At 38.0% G+C, this 18,495-nt stretch overlaps 2 protein-coding genes across 3 annotated transcripts in view; both read left to right on the forward strand.

Moving 5' to 3' along the window:
* eif4g1a (eukaryotic translation initiation factor 4 gamma, 1a) overlaps positions 1-1,526 on the forward strand; it is a 34,195-nt gene extending 32,669 nt beyond the window's left edge. For both annotated transcript variants that reach the window (XM_081374348.1, XM_081374349.1), the window contains one exon: positions 102-1,526. In XM_081374348.1, coding sequence (XP_081230474.1) covers positions 102-283 — 182 coding nt within the window. In that variant the 3' untranslated portion in view covers positions 284-1,526. The remainder of the gene's footprint in view (positions 1-101) is intronic.
* Positions 1,527-7,063: 5,537 nt separating this feature from the next.
* fam131aa (family with sequence similarity 131 member Aa) lies at positions 7,064-16,701 on the forward strand. The gene is made up of 5 exons (XM_081373652.1): positions 7,064-7,272; positions 11,202-11,289; positions 11,393-11,578; positions 13,669-13,803; positions 14,315-16,701. Exons 1-5 carry the CDS (start codon positions 7,219-7,221, stop codon positions 14,785-14,787), a joined length of 936 nt encoding a protein of 311 aa, XP_081229778.1. The 5' UTR covers positions 7,064-7,218; the 3' UTR covers positions 14,788-16,701.
* Positions 16,702-18,495: the final 1,794 nt, after the last annotated feature.

Below are 18,495 nucleotides of genomic sequence, written 5' to 3' on the forward strand. Positions count from 1 at the left end.
AATTAAAGTTTTTCTTTGTTTGTTTTTTCTCTTGCTACTGCTGGCTTTTTAAACTCCTTTTGTTAAGTTTAGTTGACTAGCATTGTCTCTGTTTTACCCAGATTTACTGCGCATGTTCTTCGACGCGCTGTACGATGAGGACGTGATCAAAGAGGATGCCTTCTACAAATGGGAGTCCAGCAAAGACCCGGCGGAGCAGCTGGGAAAGGGTGTGGCGCTGAAGTCAGTCACTGCCTTCTTCACTTGGTTACGGGAGGCTGAGTCCGAATCTGACAACAGCTAATCCTGAACTTTGCTAGCCCAGGTAGCACTGGAGAGAAACCGCTGCCAGGGACTGAGGAGGAGGATATCTGACAACAAAGTTGAACTTGGTCCTCATGAAGCCAATCTTGTCTGTTCAGGGTGGCTCTTGACAGATACAAACTACAATCATTTCTCAGTCATTTCTTCTGCTCTCTATATCTCTTGTGGCTGATGTCCACCAAAAACCATAAAATTAAAAAAAAAAAAAAACCTGCGGGACTGCTTAAACGTGTTAACAATTCATCGTCATTTATTTTTTATGAGAAATCTTGGGGGAAAAAGTACAAACCAACGCTGCTCTTACATGTTAATATAGATTTATATGCAACGTGGTATATGACGGACCAGACAGGATGTCATATATTGTATAGAGGGCTTGATGGCGATCATGTCCTTTAGGTTTGTAATTTCAGATCAAACACGGAGCTCTTACAGAAGTTTTTCTTTCGTGTGTGCGAGAGGATTCATGTTTTTAAATCTGCAAAGACAAAGGTATATGAGCTTAGTATTTGAATTCTCTAAGTGACGGATGAAATTTGCGTAGCGTTTGTATTTCGCCCTTTTTTGCTTCCTGTATCCTTTAGTAAGGGGTGGACCTGTTGAACTTCAGGACGACGGTCTTGGATGGACTTTGACCTTTTTGACCTTAGTGCTGCTGGATGAGGAGGGGGGTCCAAAATGCTTCCTATTAAGCCATCCATGCCCTGCTTCCTACCCCACACTTTTGCGTCTTACCTCTCTTGAAGAACTGATGGGGTCTTTCATGGAAGCCCTACTTAAGCAAGCCTGCAGTGGATTTTTAAGAGAAATCATTAAAACTTGAAGCATAGAAAAATCAACTTGATGAAATGACAGTAATGATCCTAAAGCCTTTTCTACTTGCAAAGTGGAAATACATTTCAGGAGCGTTCTATACATATGGAAATGTTTTTTTTTTTTTTTTTCTGTTTTGTTTTTTGTTTTTCCAGAAATTAAAAGTTTAAAAATCTGATGTAATGCCATTTATTTTTTCCAAAAACAATGGCTGTTTCCCTGTATTTAAGATTTGTTTTCTTCCAGATGGTAAGAGGTGCTTACAATGATCCATTGATTAGTTTTATTGAAAAAAAATGTGTAAATATTTTTTTGCTCTCTTTATTATTTAAGGAATTAAATGCTTTCACATCAAACTGGAAACGTTGGAGAGATGAAACATTGCAAATAATAAAAGATTATCAAGTTGCTTAGTAGAGTGTGTTTGAGGAAAGTGGAATCTGGGTGAAGGAATGTTTTTGATACGCTTTTTTTTGCCATGTGTGGTATTTTTGGTTTGGTTCCCTTCTGGAGAAATGTAATTTTGGTGCTTTCAATCTGTAATGAGCCTTTGTGCCAGGAGGGGGTGTGCTTTACAGAATTTGTTCAAATGAAGGTTAGGGCTAGAGATGCAGTCAGGGTGGAAGTGAGGGGAGGAGCTTATGCAGTTAATGGATTCACCAATCTCTGATTGCGCGATCGTACACTTATTGTTTTATTAAATGAGTCGTTTTCATGATTAACTATAAGCTCTGCCCCTCACCTCTGTCTTGGTGCTAGGTCTATGCTGCTAATGTTATGGGTCATTCCATAAAGTTAGTGCCTTTTGAAAAGGTGCTCTTAGGTTAAGATTTCAAGAAATCTATCAGTGTTGGGAAACACATGCTTAAAGTAGGGCTGATTTATTTTATTTCCATATTAGCATTTCCATGCTAAAATAATTTTATTATCAGCTATTTACTGTGCAAAAATTAGGGTAATACGTTACCTAAATTGTCAAATATTAACAAATCTTCTTTGTAGCATAATATATAGCAAAAAATGTGCATATTAGCTAATAGAGAAAGCAAAGGTTGGTTTTAGATGATTAGAATCCATATATATATATATATATATATATATATATATATATATATATATATATATATATATATATATATATATATATATATATATATATATATATAAAATCAAATTGCATGGCAGCAGACCATTTACTGAAGTTCAAACAGCATCAGAGTGGAGAAGAAAGGTGATTTAAGTGACTTTGAATGAGGCATGGTTGTTGGTGCCAGACGGGTTTATCTGAGTATTTCAGAAACTGCTGACATACTGGGATTTTCATGTACAAGAATTTCTACAGTTTGTCTGAAATTGTCAGAAAAAGAGAAAAGTTTCAGCAAGCGGCATTTCTGGGTGAAAATGCCTTGTTGGTGTCAGAGGCCGGACTGGTTTGATCTGATAGGAAGGCAACAGTTGCTCGTATTGCCTCTCGTTACAACCAAGGTGAACACACGACACGTCGAAACTCTAAGATGGGCTACAGCAGCAGAAGACACACCGGGTGCAGCTCCTGTCAGCTAAGAACAGAACTGAGGCTACAATTCACCAAAATTGGCCAAAAGAAGATTGTAAAAATGTTGCCTGGTCTGATGAGTCTCGATTTCTGCTGCAACATTTGGATGGTAAGGACAGAATTCGATGTAAACAGCATGAAAACATGGATCCATCCTGCCTTGTATCAACGGTGGTTGTGGTGTAATGATGTGGTGGATATTTTCTTGGCACACTTTGGGGCTCTTAGTACCAATTGAGCATTGTTAAAATCCCACAGCCCCCGTATTGTTGCTGACTATATACACACACACACAATTTGTCTTTAAGCACAAGTTAAAATATAACTAAAAATAATATATACCTGTATATACTCACAATATATAATTTTTCTTTTTTGATTAATATTTCAACTTGTGCTTAAAGACAAATTGCCAGTAGAGACAACCTGCCACAGAAGGTACAGATCCTCTAACAAGTTATTTTAAACCACAGCCTACCCTTGAGACAAGACTAGCTTATTACACTTTTTCCATGTATCACATGCACAGCTGCAGTTGTGGTTTCTGACTGCTGCTGAATTAAAGATTGTCTCTTCCTCCAACTGTGCTAAAAGGAGCAACACATTGTGGTCGTAGCTTCTCAACCTTGAAATGTTGAGATTTTAATGCGCTTACAACACAGATAACTTGATGTGTCATTGTCTGAGACGGCAAATCCATGTACTGTTCAGTAATATGCTCAATATAAAGGCAACCATTTATTCAGAATGTGCTTTCCTTATCTTTATAGGTTTAGGAAGCCATATAAGCTTTTTATTAAACACCTGAGTCCATGGGGTGAATAACATGTTTTCCACTATATTATCTCAGGTGCTACTAACTGTATTATAAGTGAGAAGATGATAAGTTCTTAACCCAGAGAATGAAGATGTATTGAAACATCGGCATGCTGTAGGTATGGCAGTCCATTTAAACATTTATTCCTTAAAAAATATTGTATTACTAGGTAATTCAAAGGTGACAAGTGTTTTTTAAGTCTCAATAACAATTATAGTATGTGTAAAGCTAGTCACTTATCTATAAAGTACCATGGTAATTTCATTTAGGAAATATAACTTTTTCAAATCTAAATAAAAAATTAAGATAGGAAGTTTGTATAAATGTATGGCGCCCAGCGCCAAGTCTCCATGTGTCTCTGGTGGGCCCGCCCAGCTCCAAGTCTCCTGTGTCTCCAGAGATCTTAGCCAGTCTCCCTCTCCCACCTCCTCTGCCTATAACAGCCAGTTTCTCGGCCCTGCCTCCACTGTTTCCATTCAGTTCCTCGGTTCCTCCTCTGACTCCACTATGCTGTGTGGATCTGCCTTGTCAAGAAGATCCCCTGGCACAGCTTCCAGCCAGCGACCGGTCACTCCACCTTGTCTCGTCGACAAGTCGGCGACAGCTGTCTATGAGAGCAAGCTACAGTTCCATTTTTCACCAGAGATTTACATTGGAAATTTGTGAGGCGCTGTAGAGCTGGGAAGGGCTACGACTTAAAGGGCACCTATTATGCAAAATTCACTTTTACATGGTGTTTGAACATAAATGTGTGTTGGCGGTGTGTGTACACACAACCACCCTATAATGATAAAAATCCACATGCTTTTTTTTTTTAAATCTCCATAAATCATAAGCACTGTCTCAGAACGAGCCGTTCTCAGATTCGGAGCAATGTGACGTACTTTTGCACAGGCCCCTCCCACAACTGTTGATTGACACTGTTTTAGCACAGAACCGCCCTGAGTGAGCTAAACACAATCCGCCAGTGTTTCGACGCCGGAGCAGCTGTAGGCAAGAATGTCTCCTAAGCGATTGGGGTGTTTTGTTGTTGGATGTAAGAATGAACATAGCAGTCCTCATTTACTCGAGGATGGATCTGTACTGTTAATGATCAAGCTTACCGTGTCCCGATAGGCCTAACGTTACTGATTACTGATCACGGCAGAAATGAAAGTGAGACGTGCAGTTTATGACAGCTCATCGAGTCGTTTTACGGATATAAAGTTTACCAGTTTATTAAGCCCCCTCTGTAAAGTTGTGTATATATTTGTTTACTTTTAGTTGTTAGGAGTGTTTTGTGTAAGTCGCTGTGTATGTTGATGATAATGAAAGGGAGAGAAAGAGTTTATGGATACGACTTTAATGCACACTTATACAGTGTTTATTCAGCTCTTACAGTGATTTTCTGGAGTAAAACTAACGCTTCATCTTTTGTGTGATGTACAATAAACTTCATTGAACTCATCAGTATATTTTTGGCCATCATTCGGACGGGGTCCGCTACAGCAGGCTTGTATTAATAGATGATAAAAATGTTATAACCGTAATTAAACTAAACTATACCTGTTCTATTTAAATACAGCATATATTCTCTGGCTCTGTGGGCATTATTGTCTGACTCCGGGTCGAAATGAACACCGCTACTGAGAGTTTCTGTTCTGATATTATAGTTCCTGACACTGAGCGCGAGTTCGTGAGGCTCCGCCCTCTGTGCGGGAGCAGCAGCTCATTTGCATTTAAAGGGATACATAGGCCCCGATCAAAAAAACGCAGCGCACTGCTCGTTCTGTGTGATGGGGCAGTGCTGTGCACCTTGCGTTTTCGAACCTGAAAAATGCGTTAGGTGTTATCGGGCCTTAAACGGCATGTTTTTCTGAGCCCCAAAAAGTGACCGTTTAAACATGCTGCCCTTACAATGCGTTTACAATGAAGCTTCTGTCGGTTAATGAAGATTTGACGGATAAACTTGTGGCTCAATTGCACTCTTGTCGTGTCAAAAGTGATGAGACTTTTTAGTAATATGGACATAGCCATCTTTGATATTACTTCGGTCACTGTCGCTATCATAGACAGTAAAAGAAATGGACACAGCGACCCCATAGACTTCAACGGAGAAAAGTGAAGCAAATTAGAAGCACTCACTTCCTGATGGCTGAGCGTACTGCGCAGACTCAAACTGAGCTTGATGACGTAGATGTGACGTGAGCAACCTGTCTGACAGTTGTAAGTCTTCTAGTGTCTGTGCCAAGAGAAATCTGAACCATTCCCTTCTGAATCTTGCAGATATAGAGAACGTGAGTAGGAGCTGTCCATGAGCTAGGAGCAGGAGCAGCTTTATGACTCTCTATCGGCTTCTCCCTTGACTTTATCGGACTTTATGCCTCCACATCCCCCCAATTGACTGCGAGCTTCTCCTCCTGTCTATACGGTAATTTCCAGAGAGTCGCGTGGTTATGACGCAATTGTTAGCCTATTTTTACAAAAGCTGCTTCTACGGGGCCATAACGTAAGATACAAAGTAATGGAGCCTTTTATACATTGTCATGTTTCTGTACAAATAAACAATGGACAAATAGAGTCTTTAAAGGCCTCAGATGTAAAGTTATTCACTGTCAAAGTGACGCCAAAATGAATGGGAGTCAATGGAATGCTAACAGCAGGTGATGGTCTGCTAATCAATTCCGGCCCCCGGGGATGGTACGCTTTCCGGGTAAGAGAATACTGGATTGACTCCAGTTGCACATTCCTACAGACAGAATTCAAGACACTGCTGTTAGTTGCTGTGTGAACGGGACATTTCGAGATTCACACCTTAAATGCAGATGTCAATCCCAAAATTTGAGAGTGTGAATGTAGCCTTTGAAACCTGTTTTCAAAAGCTTGCATTTTCAGGCCCCCAAAACACTGTTGTCCCGTAAATGAACAGCTAAAACATATAAAAAGTTTTCTGTGTCGGTGTCATGTAAATGGCCCCTTAGTCTGCATCAGGTCAGTAACTAAGGTAAGTAAGGTCAGTAAGTAAGGTCAGTAAACAGGAAAAAAATATAAAAAATACGACCTCACGTTGTGTCAATCACGTTTGCACACTGCCTCCGAAACTTTCGTCCGTAATAAAAAAATTCAGATTGGGTTCGATTTTCTGCATTTTTCGCATCTGTAGCAAGCACTTTGAGAGGTGTTTTGACAATTCAGAGCCACCGAATGACGAATACAAAAAAACGCATACGAAGATGCGTTTTAGTATGGTACATGCCCAAAAAGATGTGCAAGGACCTTTAGGAAGACTGCGAGTGCTTAAGATGCTATTTGGGACAGGGCCTATGCTTGTGTCAGAATTGTGTCACATGTACTTAAAGCCTGTCAATCCACAAAGTGTTCTGCATGTCTTCAACTATTAGAATATAAAGCTTGGAGAATGTTTATCATAAACTAGCACTAAGACCAAGAATCTGCCCTTCCGAAATTTACAGTCAGGTGCCGCTATGGGTATAAATGTTAAAACGGCTTGCCATATAAGTTGCACTCATCGCTCAGGCTCTGTACGTGTGAAAGAGACTGTGTCTTTAAGAGAGCCGCATTACAGGTGGGATGACGCTGTCTGAGAGACTCAGTGTGCTGGGGACGATGTGTTTCGTGGGTTAACAGCAGCACTCATTTTTGCCCCTGTCTCTGATGCTCAAGAAAAGGTGGTGTCTATTATTCACTGCCGAAGACGGCTCCGCGATTCTTCTCTTCAGACCCAACGCTAATGCTGTATCCATGTGCAATGCTTTTGACAGCTTTACCCCAACTAAATCTAAAGGTAGGCTACGTGTGGATCCCTAGTCAAATGCTCATCGATTATCGCTCTCACCGTCAATGTTTATGGTTTTGGTAACTGCAATGCATGTGTTGTTGCGCTGGTATTGCTGAGATCGCAATAGGCCGTCACGTAACGTTACAATGTATGAATAATATCACTGCTCGCCTGTTGCCAGGAAACAAACGCGTTGAGTTCTGTTGCTTTACTGTTGTTTATGAAAATGATCTGCTCGTCAATCAGTCAGTCAATTCTCCGGCCGCTGATGGACTTCGGGTCTTGTGTCCTGCCGTGTCTCCCTCACTTCTGTGATGGGATTTATTTATTAGGGCCTGATCCATCACCTTAAAGCGTTTAATTTTCCGCAAAATAACTAACACGTTATGTGTGTCATAATTGTCGTGCACGGGCTTCATAGACACAGATGGTAATTTCAGATCACTGCATTTGTATAGAATGATGCCAGTATGAATTATGCCGAATGTAACAGTTTGGGGAGGGGAAAAAGATTGAGGAAAAAAATCAAATCGAACCAACCAACCAAATCACAATAAATCGGATACAGCGGCACATTTCACAGAGCTGTGCCTGCGTGTTGTGCATGGTCAATGGGAATTAATGATGCTCGGGGACAGATGGTTCACGGGTTACCTGTTGCTATAACGACCGGCCCTTATTATATTGCGTTAACTGCATTGTGTTGCTTTCCATGAATTGAGCTCAGGTGGCCCATTTTATGCGTTCTCCTTCACTGCAACTACATTTCTGTTGCAATTGCTGTTATACATTTGACCTTACAAGGCTAATTATGTTTAGGCAACATATTTATTTCATTTACAGACTGCTCGCTCGAGATGCTGCAGCTCATTTTTAGATTAAACAAATCTCATTGCGTGAGCTCGTTCCCTCCATGACAGTATCGGTGTTATTTATTTTTTTCCTGCTTATTGTCCTGTATAGCCAATTCAGACTAATTATTATGGTATTGATTTTAATATAATTTTGACAGTACCAAGATATACCATGTTTTTTGTTTGTTTTGGACAGGTAGGCTATCATATGGTATGTTGTTGTTTTCTTTTATGAAAGAAGTACCATACTTTAAGGTATATTTTTAGGAAATGTACTATAATGTCGTATTTTTTGGGCATGTACCATACTAATACTATGTTTCTAGACATTGTGCTATGCCGTGTTTTTTGTATTGGACATGGACCTTGGTATAATAGGCTACCACGGTTTTTGGACAGCATCATGGTAAACTGGCATAAGGTAACTGACAAAACGAATAAGCACATTCTTAATAACATTAGGATAGAGTTCTATACCATGTATTATTGGACATGTAGGCTATCATGGTATGTTGCTTTCGTTTTTGAAAGTAGAACCATGTATTATTCTTACCACAGGGCTTCCAACTTTTGAGTTCCTGCTGGAGAATAATTATGTATGAGATTGGGATTACATATTGATTCATTAGGACTTGTACATGGATAGGCTACCTGTTCATTTTTCTCAAAAAAAAAAAAACTTTCTCAACAAATCTTGCAAACTATACAGGGAACCCTGTTATTAAAGGTGGAAATTAACAACTGATTTGTATACAGTTGCATACATACTGTTTTGTACTAAAACTGTATTTCTGTCAGGACCACTATCGTCAAATTTGATTGACAATTAGTTTGGATTGGTGGTGTAGTTCTGTTCTGGGCAAGAACTACATGCGCATCCATGCAGCCTAGCATGGATAAGAGCAGGGAAAGCAGCAATAACCCCTCTTATAGGGTAAACAGACCAGAACCAACATGAATGTATTGCAGATATCATTAATCAAGATTTTAAAGTACAACAATTCGAGAATTTATTCTGATTCAAGGGGAATCAGAATGCCATACTGACTGACGAGTGGAGGAGCTGGGGATGGAGGAGGGTAATTAGCTCCTGAGAAACGATGCTGATAATACTGAAGGATTCCTCGTATTGCGTCGTATTCCTAGACGTGGATTAGCTGAGAGTCAATTGATGCGAGCTTGACTAACGTGACCTGCCAGAACTGACACTACGCTTAATTTATCGTTTGAATTTCGTAATAAAACTTACAAAACGTAAAAGCTGAGACTTAGTTTCATATCAAAAGCACCCTGAGCTGTCTTGTCTGTCAGCGTGTTATCGGTGTCCTCTTTGCTCCGCAATGTTTTTCACTGCGTGAGAAAATGGGAGAATAGATGTGTGGCGTGAAAGCGTGAGAACAGTGCCAATTGCGTGAGTTGGCACTGGCAGCCCTGTTTTGGTATGTATCATGCTAAAACTGTGTTTCTGGATGTAGTGCCATGGTAATACCATGTTATTTTTGTAGGACATGTACTATTGTAACACCATGTTTTTTAGGTATGTACCATTACTATGTTTCTTGACAGTGTCATGGTAATACCGTGTTTGGTTCTTCTTTTTTTGTATGTTTTGTGGTAATACTACACTTTTTGGACAAAGTACCATGGTAAAATGCCATGCAAACATTCTGAAAGTGTGTCTGGATATTTTATTTTTAATTGTCCTGCAGCTCTTCTTGTAAGGCTGAATGACATGATGAGCATGGTGAGTGTTACTCAGTACCATCATACTGAATCATTACCATATCAAAGTACCATGGTATTAGCAGATACCAGTGTAATCAAGTAAAATGAGCCCAAATCTTGTGGTTTAAGCTTAATTGACCTCATTATGATATCCGTGGCCCGTTTCTGTCTCTCTCTGCTGTGACTGCTAACCCCAAATCACGCAGAGATATTTGACCCACATACGGCACTGAAACATGGCAGGCAGTTGGTGCCTCTGCAAATCTTCTTCAGTGGCAGCTTTTCTTATGGGCTTTAGCGGACAATCTGTCTTAATCATATCTACCTTCGTCCTAGACTCAGAACCACCTGTGTGCTTCATTTTAGGGTGGACATAGCTTAAATGCTGTGTGACACACTGGCCTACTTTTGTGTTGGTGGTTTGCGAATCCTTTATCTCACCTGATTATTTGAAAATGGAAACTGGATCTGTGTTGCTGAAAGGTTTGCAGTACAAGGACTACAAATAGCCGCCTCATCTCTCATCAGACACATCAGTTCTCTTTTTAAACCAATAGATGTCACTTGTCAATTCAGATTTCCATCATGTAAACCATTAAAGTCAAATGCCAGAGGTCATAAGCCCCCAGCTGTGGGCAGATTATTTTTTTTTTATCATCTTGAGGGCTGCAGGCTAATATGATCTGACATGGCAGCGAATGCTGTTGTTTGCAAATTAACAAGCCACAAAAGAGGCTTGATCGGGCAAATATGTCTGAGCCATCAACTGCTTAGATACAGTGTAGCGGATCTCTCACAGAACCATTTGAACAGCCCACGCACCTAACATATGCTTCAGCTTGAATGAGTGCAAGTGAATTGTCAAAGGGTTAATTGTGGATTAGGCATCTGTTTCTGAGGCGGAGCTTGAGTCGGCGCTGACTGTAGAGCCTTTACATTCATGCGGAGCTCTTGTAGTTTGGTATTTGTGTCTTGACTGGAAAACATAGCTTCTTAATGTGTCCATTCGTACAGCGAGAGAGACATGTCAGGAGATGTCAAAGGGTAAGAGAACCAATTGGTGGAGGTATTGGAACCAATCGTTTATGGGGGTATTTGCTATGTTGACAATAATTCCCAACCAGGGGCGCACATACTATACCCCAGTGGGGACACTTGGAAAGTAATTTTGTGTTTGACATTTGTAGCTGGATATATATGCAATGTAGTGAGTTTTTTTATACACTCACAACTGTATTAATTGTTTTTAAATAGACTGTATATATATAATATACATCAGTGTCACATGATCCTTCAAACATGACTAAAACATTTTAATAGCTTCTTCCATTTTGTCTTTGAACTTGCTTTTCTCAGGTTGATGACCCTATTGATATGCTCCCCAAGTCAAGAAAAGCTCTTAGCATCCAGGAAATTGCAGCTCTGGCCAGATCATCATTTAATGGTAAGGATTTAAATACCTGTAGCTTCATTCTTCATAAGCCTTTATGCATGAAACACTGAGTTAATCAGTCTTTACCACCAATCCCCTGTGTCTTCCCTACCAGGCATCTCACAGGTGGTGAAGGATCACGTGACCAAACCCACGGCCATGGCTCAGGGTCGGGTGGCTCATCTGATCGAGTGGAAGGGCTGGTCTAGGCCCTTAGACCCTCCATCTGCCACGCTGCAGTCCCACTTTAACTCCTACTCCCATCTCAGCGAGGGCGAACAGGAGGCCCGGTTTGCAGCAGGTGCGTGTTTTACAGCTGTGCATCTCTCACTGCTGATGAATTGGTTTTTATTTGATAACCCTAAATGTATAAATATATTGCTGCCTGGGTGTTTATACATGGGCTGTTGCCAAATAATGTGGATGTTAAATTTATTACTCAACATCAGTATTTTCCCATTTGCATGAATGTAATGCGAGCTAATGTGTCTGAGGTCAAAAACTACATTCATAATAATAACAACAATTACAAATATAATATTATACTTTATTTTCCATAATTATTAAAGATTAAAAGTTATTATAAATGTATCAATCATTAATAATTATGTATTAATAATTTATTAACAGTTATATTTATTAACATTAGTATTGTGAAATATTATTACAATTCTATTTTAATATATTTTAAAATGTAATTTATTCCTGTGATGCAAAGCTGAATTTTGGACGTGATCTTTATTACTCAAATTAAAATAAGGTCAAAAACTGCACTCATAATAATAATAACGATTACAAATATTATAATATAATACATTCTTTTGCTTAATTATAAAAGATTTTGAAAATAGTTATAATATAAATAAAACTAATACAACTATTTGATTTACCAAACTTCTAAAATGATGGAAGAGATTGTAGAATATTATATATATATATATATAATCTAAGTCTACATTATTAATTATGACAAACAGTTAATGTTATTATTTTTATTATTATTAATTCATGTAATTATTGCAATAATTGTAATAATGACTACAACATAATATTCTACATTCTCTTCCATAATTTTGAAAGTTTGGTAAATAAAATAGTTTTATTAATTGTATAATAAAAGTCTGTGAATAGTGCATGTGTATATATATGTATATATATATATATGTGTATATATATATGTATGTATATATATATATATAATATATATATAAATATATGAAGAGTTCAGATGCAAAAACCTCTAAGTGCCATCTGAAATTTTCTTCTAGAATGATCATTTTTATCAAGCTCGTATATTTAAGTTCAGTAATTTCACTTAAATGGCAATGAAAATTACCTATTAATTGCCATTTAAGTGAAATTACTGTACTTTTTTGCATCTGAACTCTTCATATATATATATATATATATATATGTATGTATGTGTATATATATATGTGTATATATATATATGTATATATGTGTATATATATATATGTGTGTATATATATATATATATATATATATATATATGTGTATATATATATATGTATATATATATGTGTATATATATATGTGTATGTGTAGATATATATATATGTGTATATATATATATATGTGTATATATATATATATGTGTGTATATATATATATATGTGTGTATATATATATATATATATATATATATATGTATATGTATATATGTATATATGTATATATATGTGTGTGTGTGTGTGTGTGTGTGTGTGTGTGTGTGTGTGATTGATATTATTAATGCAATTATTATATATATTTTATATTCATAATAATTAATATTAACAATTATAAAATTAATAAGTGCAATAATATATAGTAAGCATAAAACAGAAAATTGTTTTATTTTATAATAGTATATTTTATTTTATTAAAGTGTTTATTATTATTATTATTATTATTATAACATGAATATATTTAATGCAGCAGGAATTTGATCAGGTGTCAGTCAACTTTGGCCCCTCCATCATGCGCCAGCTAAAGGCTTTTAGACTCAGCAGATGGTGTTAAATTAGATTACACAGTCACACAGTTACACCTGCTGCTGATCCTGCATGTCAGTTTACTTCATTCCTGTCTTCTAGCTCTCCTCCTTTTCCTTTACTTTTCCCCGCAGCTTTTACACTCTGCTACATGTTTGGCTGTCATCAGTTTCCTGAGCTGCTCAGATAGGATGGCATTTAACTTGCATTTAGCACAGCAAAACTCGAGTCTCAGCAGCAGAGTTTGTTTAATAAGAACAAAAAGCCTCACCAGAAAACTGCGTCAAAATACGCCATCGCTGTGTCAAAAGAGATTTTGTTGTACTGTCGTCTGTTTAATTAGCGCCTTTTTGTAAAGTCCAATGTCATTCGATACGATCCTTCTTCTTTTCTTTAGGTGTGGCTGAGCAGTTTGCCATTGCAGAGGCGAAGCTCCGCGCCTGGACCTCTGTAGATGAGGAGGAGATGGACGAAGAGTCATATGAAGAAGATCCTCCTCTATATGACCAGCCAATCACAACTCTGAACTCAGGTGAGAGTCACCCTCAAAGTGACCCTAGCCACAAATAAAAATCTATGAACAAATGTGCTAATTCGTTTGTTTGCTAGCAAAATATCAATGCGAATGTTCATACTGTAACATTCAAAAACTCAGGAAAAAGTCAGTAAGTTTTTTTTGTTTGTTAAAGAAATTAATTGTTTTTTTTTTTTCAGCAAGGATGTATTAAATTAATCAAAAGTGAAAGTTAAGACATTAATAATCTTAGAAGTAATCTTACTTGAGCGGCAAATCATCATATTATAATGATCTCTGAAGGATCATTTGACACTGAAGACTGGAGTAATGATGCTAAAATATATTGTTCGAAATTAAGGAAAAAAGTCTTGGAAAAAAAAAAAAAAAAAATAGATTTCCATATCAGTTAAAATAATTGAAAACGTGTCTCAGAAAAGTGAAGTTAGTTATGAGAAGTCTTCTTTTCCACTTCTGTCCTCTCCGACCTGTATCTATTGGGAATTCTCACACTTTGCTCCTCCCTCAGATGCTGTATTATCCAATCAAAGCTGCCCAGTGCCAAATCAGGCTGAGACGGACGTCGCCGAAATCCCGCTCAGTCAGTCGGACACCGAGCGGAGTGTGCAGGGACCCTGCTACGCCCAAACAGACACCGACGACCTGCTCTTCTCAGAAGAAGTGCCACCACATGCCCGAGAACTCCTGCTTTCAGAAGGGGAGGGCGACAGGGCGACGTGTGCGGTTCACAAACCAGACCGCAGGCCATTGTGGAGCAAGGGAGACTCCTGCTACTACTCCACCTCCTACTCCGAGTCTGGCCTCTCACCCGAGGAGGAGGACGGAAGAGATGTGGAGGAAGGGGAGGACAACGTCTTTCAGGAAGTCATCCGCTGGTACAGACACTGCCGAAGCATCTCTGATACCTCTGGAGCCGTGTCTTTCGATGAGGAAGAGGAGGAGGAGGAGGAGGAAGAACAGGAAGAAGGTCCCAAGCAGTGACGCTTGTGCTCTCGCTCGCCCTTTTGTCTCGGTCCCTTTGTAGTAACCCTTCTGTGAAGTGTTTGTCCAGTCTGTTATGCATTCAGACACGATGGCTTGTTTTTCTTCTCCATACATTTAAAGGGATAGTTCATCTAAAAATGACAATTCAGTCACCATTTACTCTCCCTCATGTCCACTTAAACAAAACTGAAAAATTCTGCCTTTAATCATATATATATATAATTTCAAGCAATTCAAATGTGTTTATGGTTTTATTTTTAATGATAATAACTCTGTTCAAGCTGCTGAAAGTGATGGTGACTGTGGCTGTCAAGCAAGAATTTCAGCAAACAATGACTTAAATTTGAGTCTGTTTGTCACATAAAGTTCCATCGGACCACTTATGATACTTTTATGGTGCTTATTTGAAGGTCACCGTTGGCTTTCATTGTATAGAAAAGAGCAGCGTGAACATTTGTCAAAACGTCTTCTTTTGTGTTCCACTGAGGATAAAAACCGCGAGTAACTGAGGACAGAATTTCTGTTTTAGAGAGAACTACCCCTTTAATCTGTTCCTCTCTTTCCCTGCTTCTTCATTTGAAATGAGCGTTCAAGAAATCTTCAGTGTGACATTATGATAGTGACATTATGATGACAGTTTCCAGTGAAACGCTCGTTACCTGTGCTCTTGGTGTATTCAGCAGCTTCGCCGTTTGTCGCATATCTGTGACGACACATCAAGAGACTGGAATATCTCTGTGAGGAACATGGTTTTAAACGTTTTTCTTCCGTGACCATTCAAAAGTGACATAATGCTCATAGTAAGATGTCGTTAAAACTTCAGGGCCGCAGGTTTCCTAAGGGACATACAAAGCCCGCTTCTTTATTTTTTTTGGTCTAGATGTCACGCTGCAACTGCTCGTGTGTCTCGGCTTATTGCTCCAGAACGGTTGAGGTGCAGGAAGGTTTCTGCTTTGATGCAGCGTTGTAACTATGAATAGAATGTGCCTGTTATTATGATCACTGTGTGATGTATATTACCAAACTATGGAAGGCCATTTCTGCCACAAACGGGAAAAAAAGACATGCTTTGGTAAATCATGCCATTAGAATTTGAAATTATGACATTATGACAGACTAAGTCATATTTATGAAATGAAAAGTTTAAAGACATATAAGTCAGAATTATGACATAAAAAGTAAATTATGTTGAAACTGAGTCGGAATCATGACATAATTTATGAGATGAAAAGTCAAAATTATGACAAAAATCCTAATTATGAGATAAAAAGTCAATTATAAGACGAAACTCATAAAGAAAATTGACACGTCATAATTTTTGTCATAATTATTCTAATTTTGACCGGTCATAATTTTGACTTTTTATCTCATAATAATGCCTTAGTATCTTGCAATTTCAACTAATTTTATAATTATATATTTTTGATGTCGCAATTGATTTGCCAAAGCATTATTCTTTTCTTATGTGGCAGAAATGGCCTACCATACCAAACTGAGTGAGAATCCTCAACCATATTTCTTTCTTTCCTTTTTTGCCACCCTTTTCCTCCCTATCTGCACTTCATTAGATGTTTGATTTGTGATTGGCTGCTAAATGAACAGGTTTTTTTTTTTTTTTTTAAGATACTAGTTTAACCCTGACATGCAGCTACAGTAAAACAGTAGACAGAAAGAATATGTTGCCTTTCCGAACTGCATTCGTTCATTGCAGAAGCATGTGGAAGGGCAGTGTAAATTCATAACCAACCACGTTTTTGTCATCTTTATCCCATATATGGACCGGTAATGTCATGATGTTCATTGATGTGAATGTGTGAATCTCCCCAAAAAGTTTTTTTTTTATTGTTTGTACAGAAAATGTCAGAGGTCAAATGTGAGAATTATGATTGCATTAAAGTTATGTGTATATTCATACGTTTCACTGCTTAATCATTACATATTGCAGCGGCTATGTCTGCTGCAAACCTTAAAACTAAAAAAAAAAAAAAGTATTTTTGTCATGTTTTCTAAAAAAGCAGCAAAAATTACATATTAAGTAAGCGCTGTAGGCTATATCTTGAATATTTTACTTCAGTATTTATTAAAGGTGAACTATGTAAGATTTTTGCAGTAAAACATCCAAAAACCACTAGGCCAGTGTTACAGTGAGGAAAATAAGTATTTGAACACCCTGCTATTTTGCAAGTTCTCCCACTTGGAAATCATGGAGGGGTCTGAAATTGTCATCGTAGGTGCATGTCCACTGTGAGAGACATAGGGGAGAGTGGGGTGATTTGTGCCAGGGGTGAAGTAGTTCCACCCCTTGTTTCTGGAAAACCATAGAAAAAATTGGTCATGTGACCACATAATTTTGAAAAGCAATCACTTTTACTCATCCTCCAAAGAAGAGAGACACATGGCATGAGAGTTAAGCACATTTTAGTGCAAAAAAACTTTTTCCCTTTTAAAGTAAAATTTCTATGATAAAGGTTTTTTGATTGTAGTGTCTGAACAATTATAGACAAGTTTGAAAACATTTCACACATGTTTAGTGCTTTAGTAGGCTACACAATGAGTCTATACAGCATGATGTTAGCTCTTAACTGCTGGATCATGCTAGTTTATCAAACTTGTGGGTCTGGGGTGGGTTAAGTTGTGCCAGATCCAGACCACCTAGACCTACATACTCACAGGGGATAACCTTGAGAAGTGAGGAGATGGGCATGCCTCATCATTGTTTGACTTAGGCCTGCCTGCTATTTGTTTAATTTAGCTAACACTGATTTCAGTTTTGAGTTTGCACTATGTTATTAAAGAGAAGTTTTATTCCGTTTTTAAGTGGCCTATGTCACAATAGGATGTTTAGAAATTAGCCTAGTCACTTTATTCTTATATGTTACATAATTGACAGACAGCACTATGTCAACAGGCATCTATTGCCAAAGCCTTTTTGCCTGAAATGATTCACAAATATCATATATTGTGTTGCTATGGTGCTCTAAATGGTTGCTAGGGCGTAGCTTGATAGCTTCACAATGATCCTGAGAGACTGATTGGTCGTCTGAGTAAAATGAGCCCGCCCCCTTGTCTCTATGACACTGTGATCCAGAGTTATGTTCAATACAAAATCCCTATGCAATTGACCATAGTAGGAAAAACGCATGCTATGGTATTCCAGGGTGACAATATCTAAATAAACCTTAAATGAGTAATTTTGTATTGAATTTATCTTGCTTTCATATAGCATTACGGTTCATAACATTAAAATGTTCTGTTTTACTTCAGAAATCACTGGCACAATTTACCCCCAATGTATTCCCCCAAAGGCACAACTTCCCCTGCACCAGGGGCAAGTTGTGCCATGAGACCACTTTTTTCCCAAGAGCTATATTTCTGAAACAATTTATTTCAGATCCAAAGTTATTGTTCTCAGGGATGCACCACATCCTGAAATATGTGTACATCCTTAAGTTGAAGGCATTACTGCCATGGCCTCACTTTAAAGTCACTTTGAGAGACAAAACAAATCCAGAAATCACAATATATGATTTTTAACTATTTATTTGTATGATACAGATGCAAATAAGTATTTGAACACCTGTCTATCAGCTAGAATTCTGACCCTCAAAGACCTGTTAGTCTGCCTTTAAAATGTCCACTTCCACTCCATTTATTATCCTAAATTAGATGCACCTGTTTGAGGTCGTTAGCTGCATAGACACCTGT

Source organism: Scardinius erythrophthalmus, assembly GCF_964197995.2.
Source record: "Scardinius erythrophthalmus genome assembly, chromosome: 9".
Lineage (NCBI taxonomy): Eukaryota > Metazoa > Chordata > Actinopteri > Cypriniformes > Leuciscidae > Scardinius > Scardinius erythrophthalmus.

Excerpts from the sequence above, each read along its gene's own strand:
- fam131aa (XM_081373652.1), top strand. The coding sequence starts at position 7,219 with ATGCTGTATCCATGTGCAATGCTTTTGACAGCTTTACCCCAACTAAAT. Across the intron at positions 11,290-11,392 it reads GGCCAGATCATCATTTAATG|GCATCTCACAGGTGGTGAAG; the intron begins GTAAGGATTTAA and ends CTTCCCTACCAG. Across the intron at positions 11,579-13,668 it reads GGAGGCCCGGTTTGCAGCAG|GTGTGGCTGAGCAGTTTGCC; the intron begins GTGCGTGTTTTA and ends TCTTTTCTTTAG.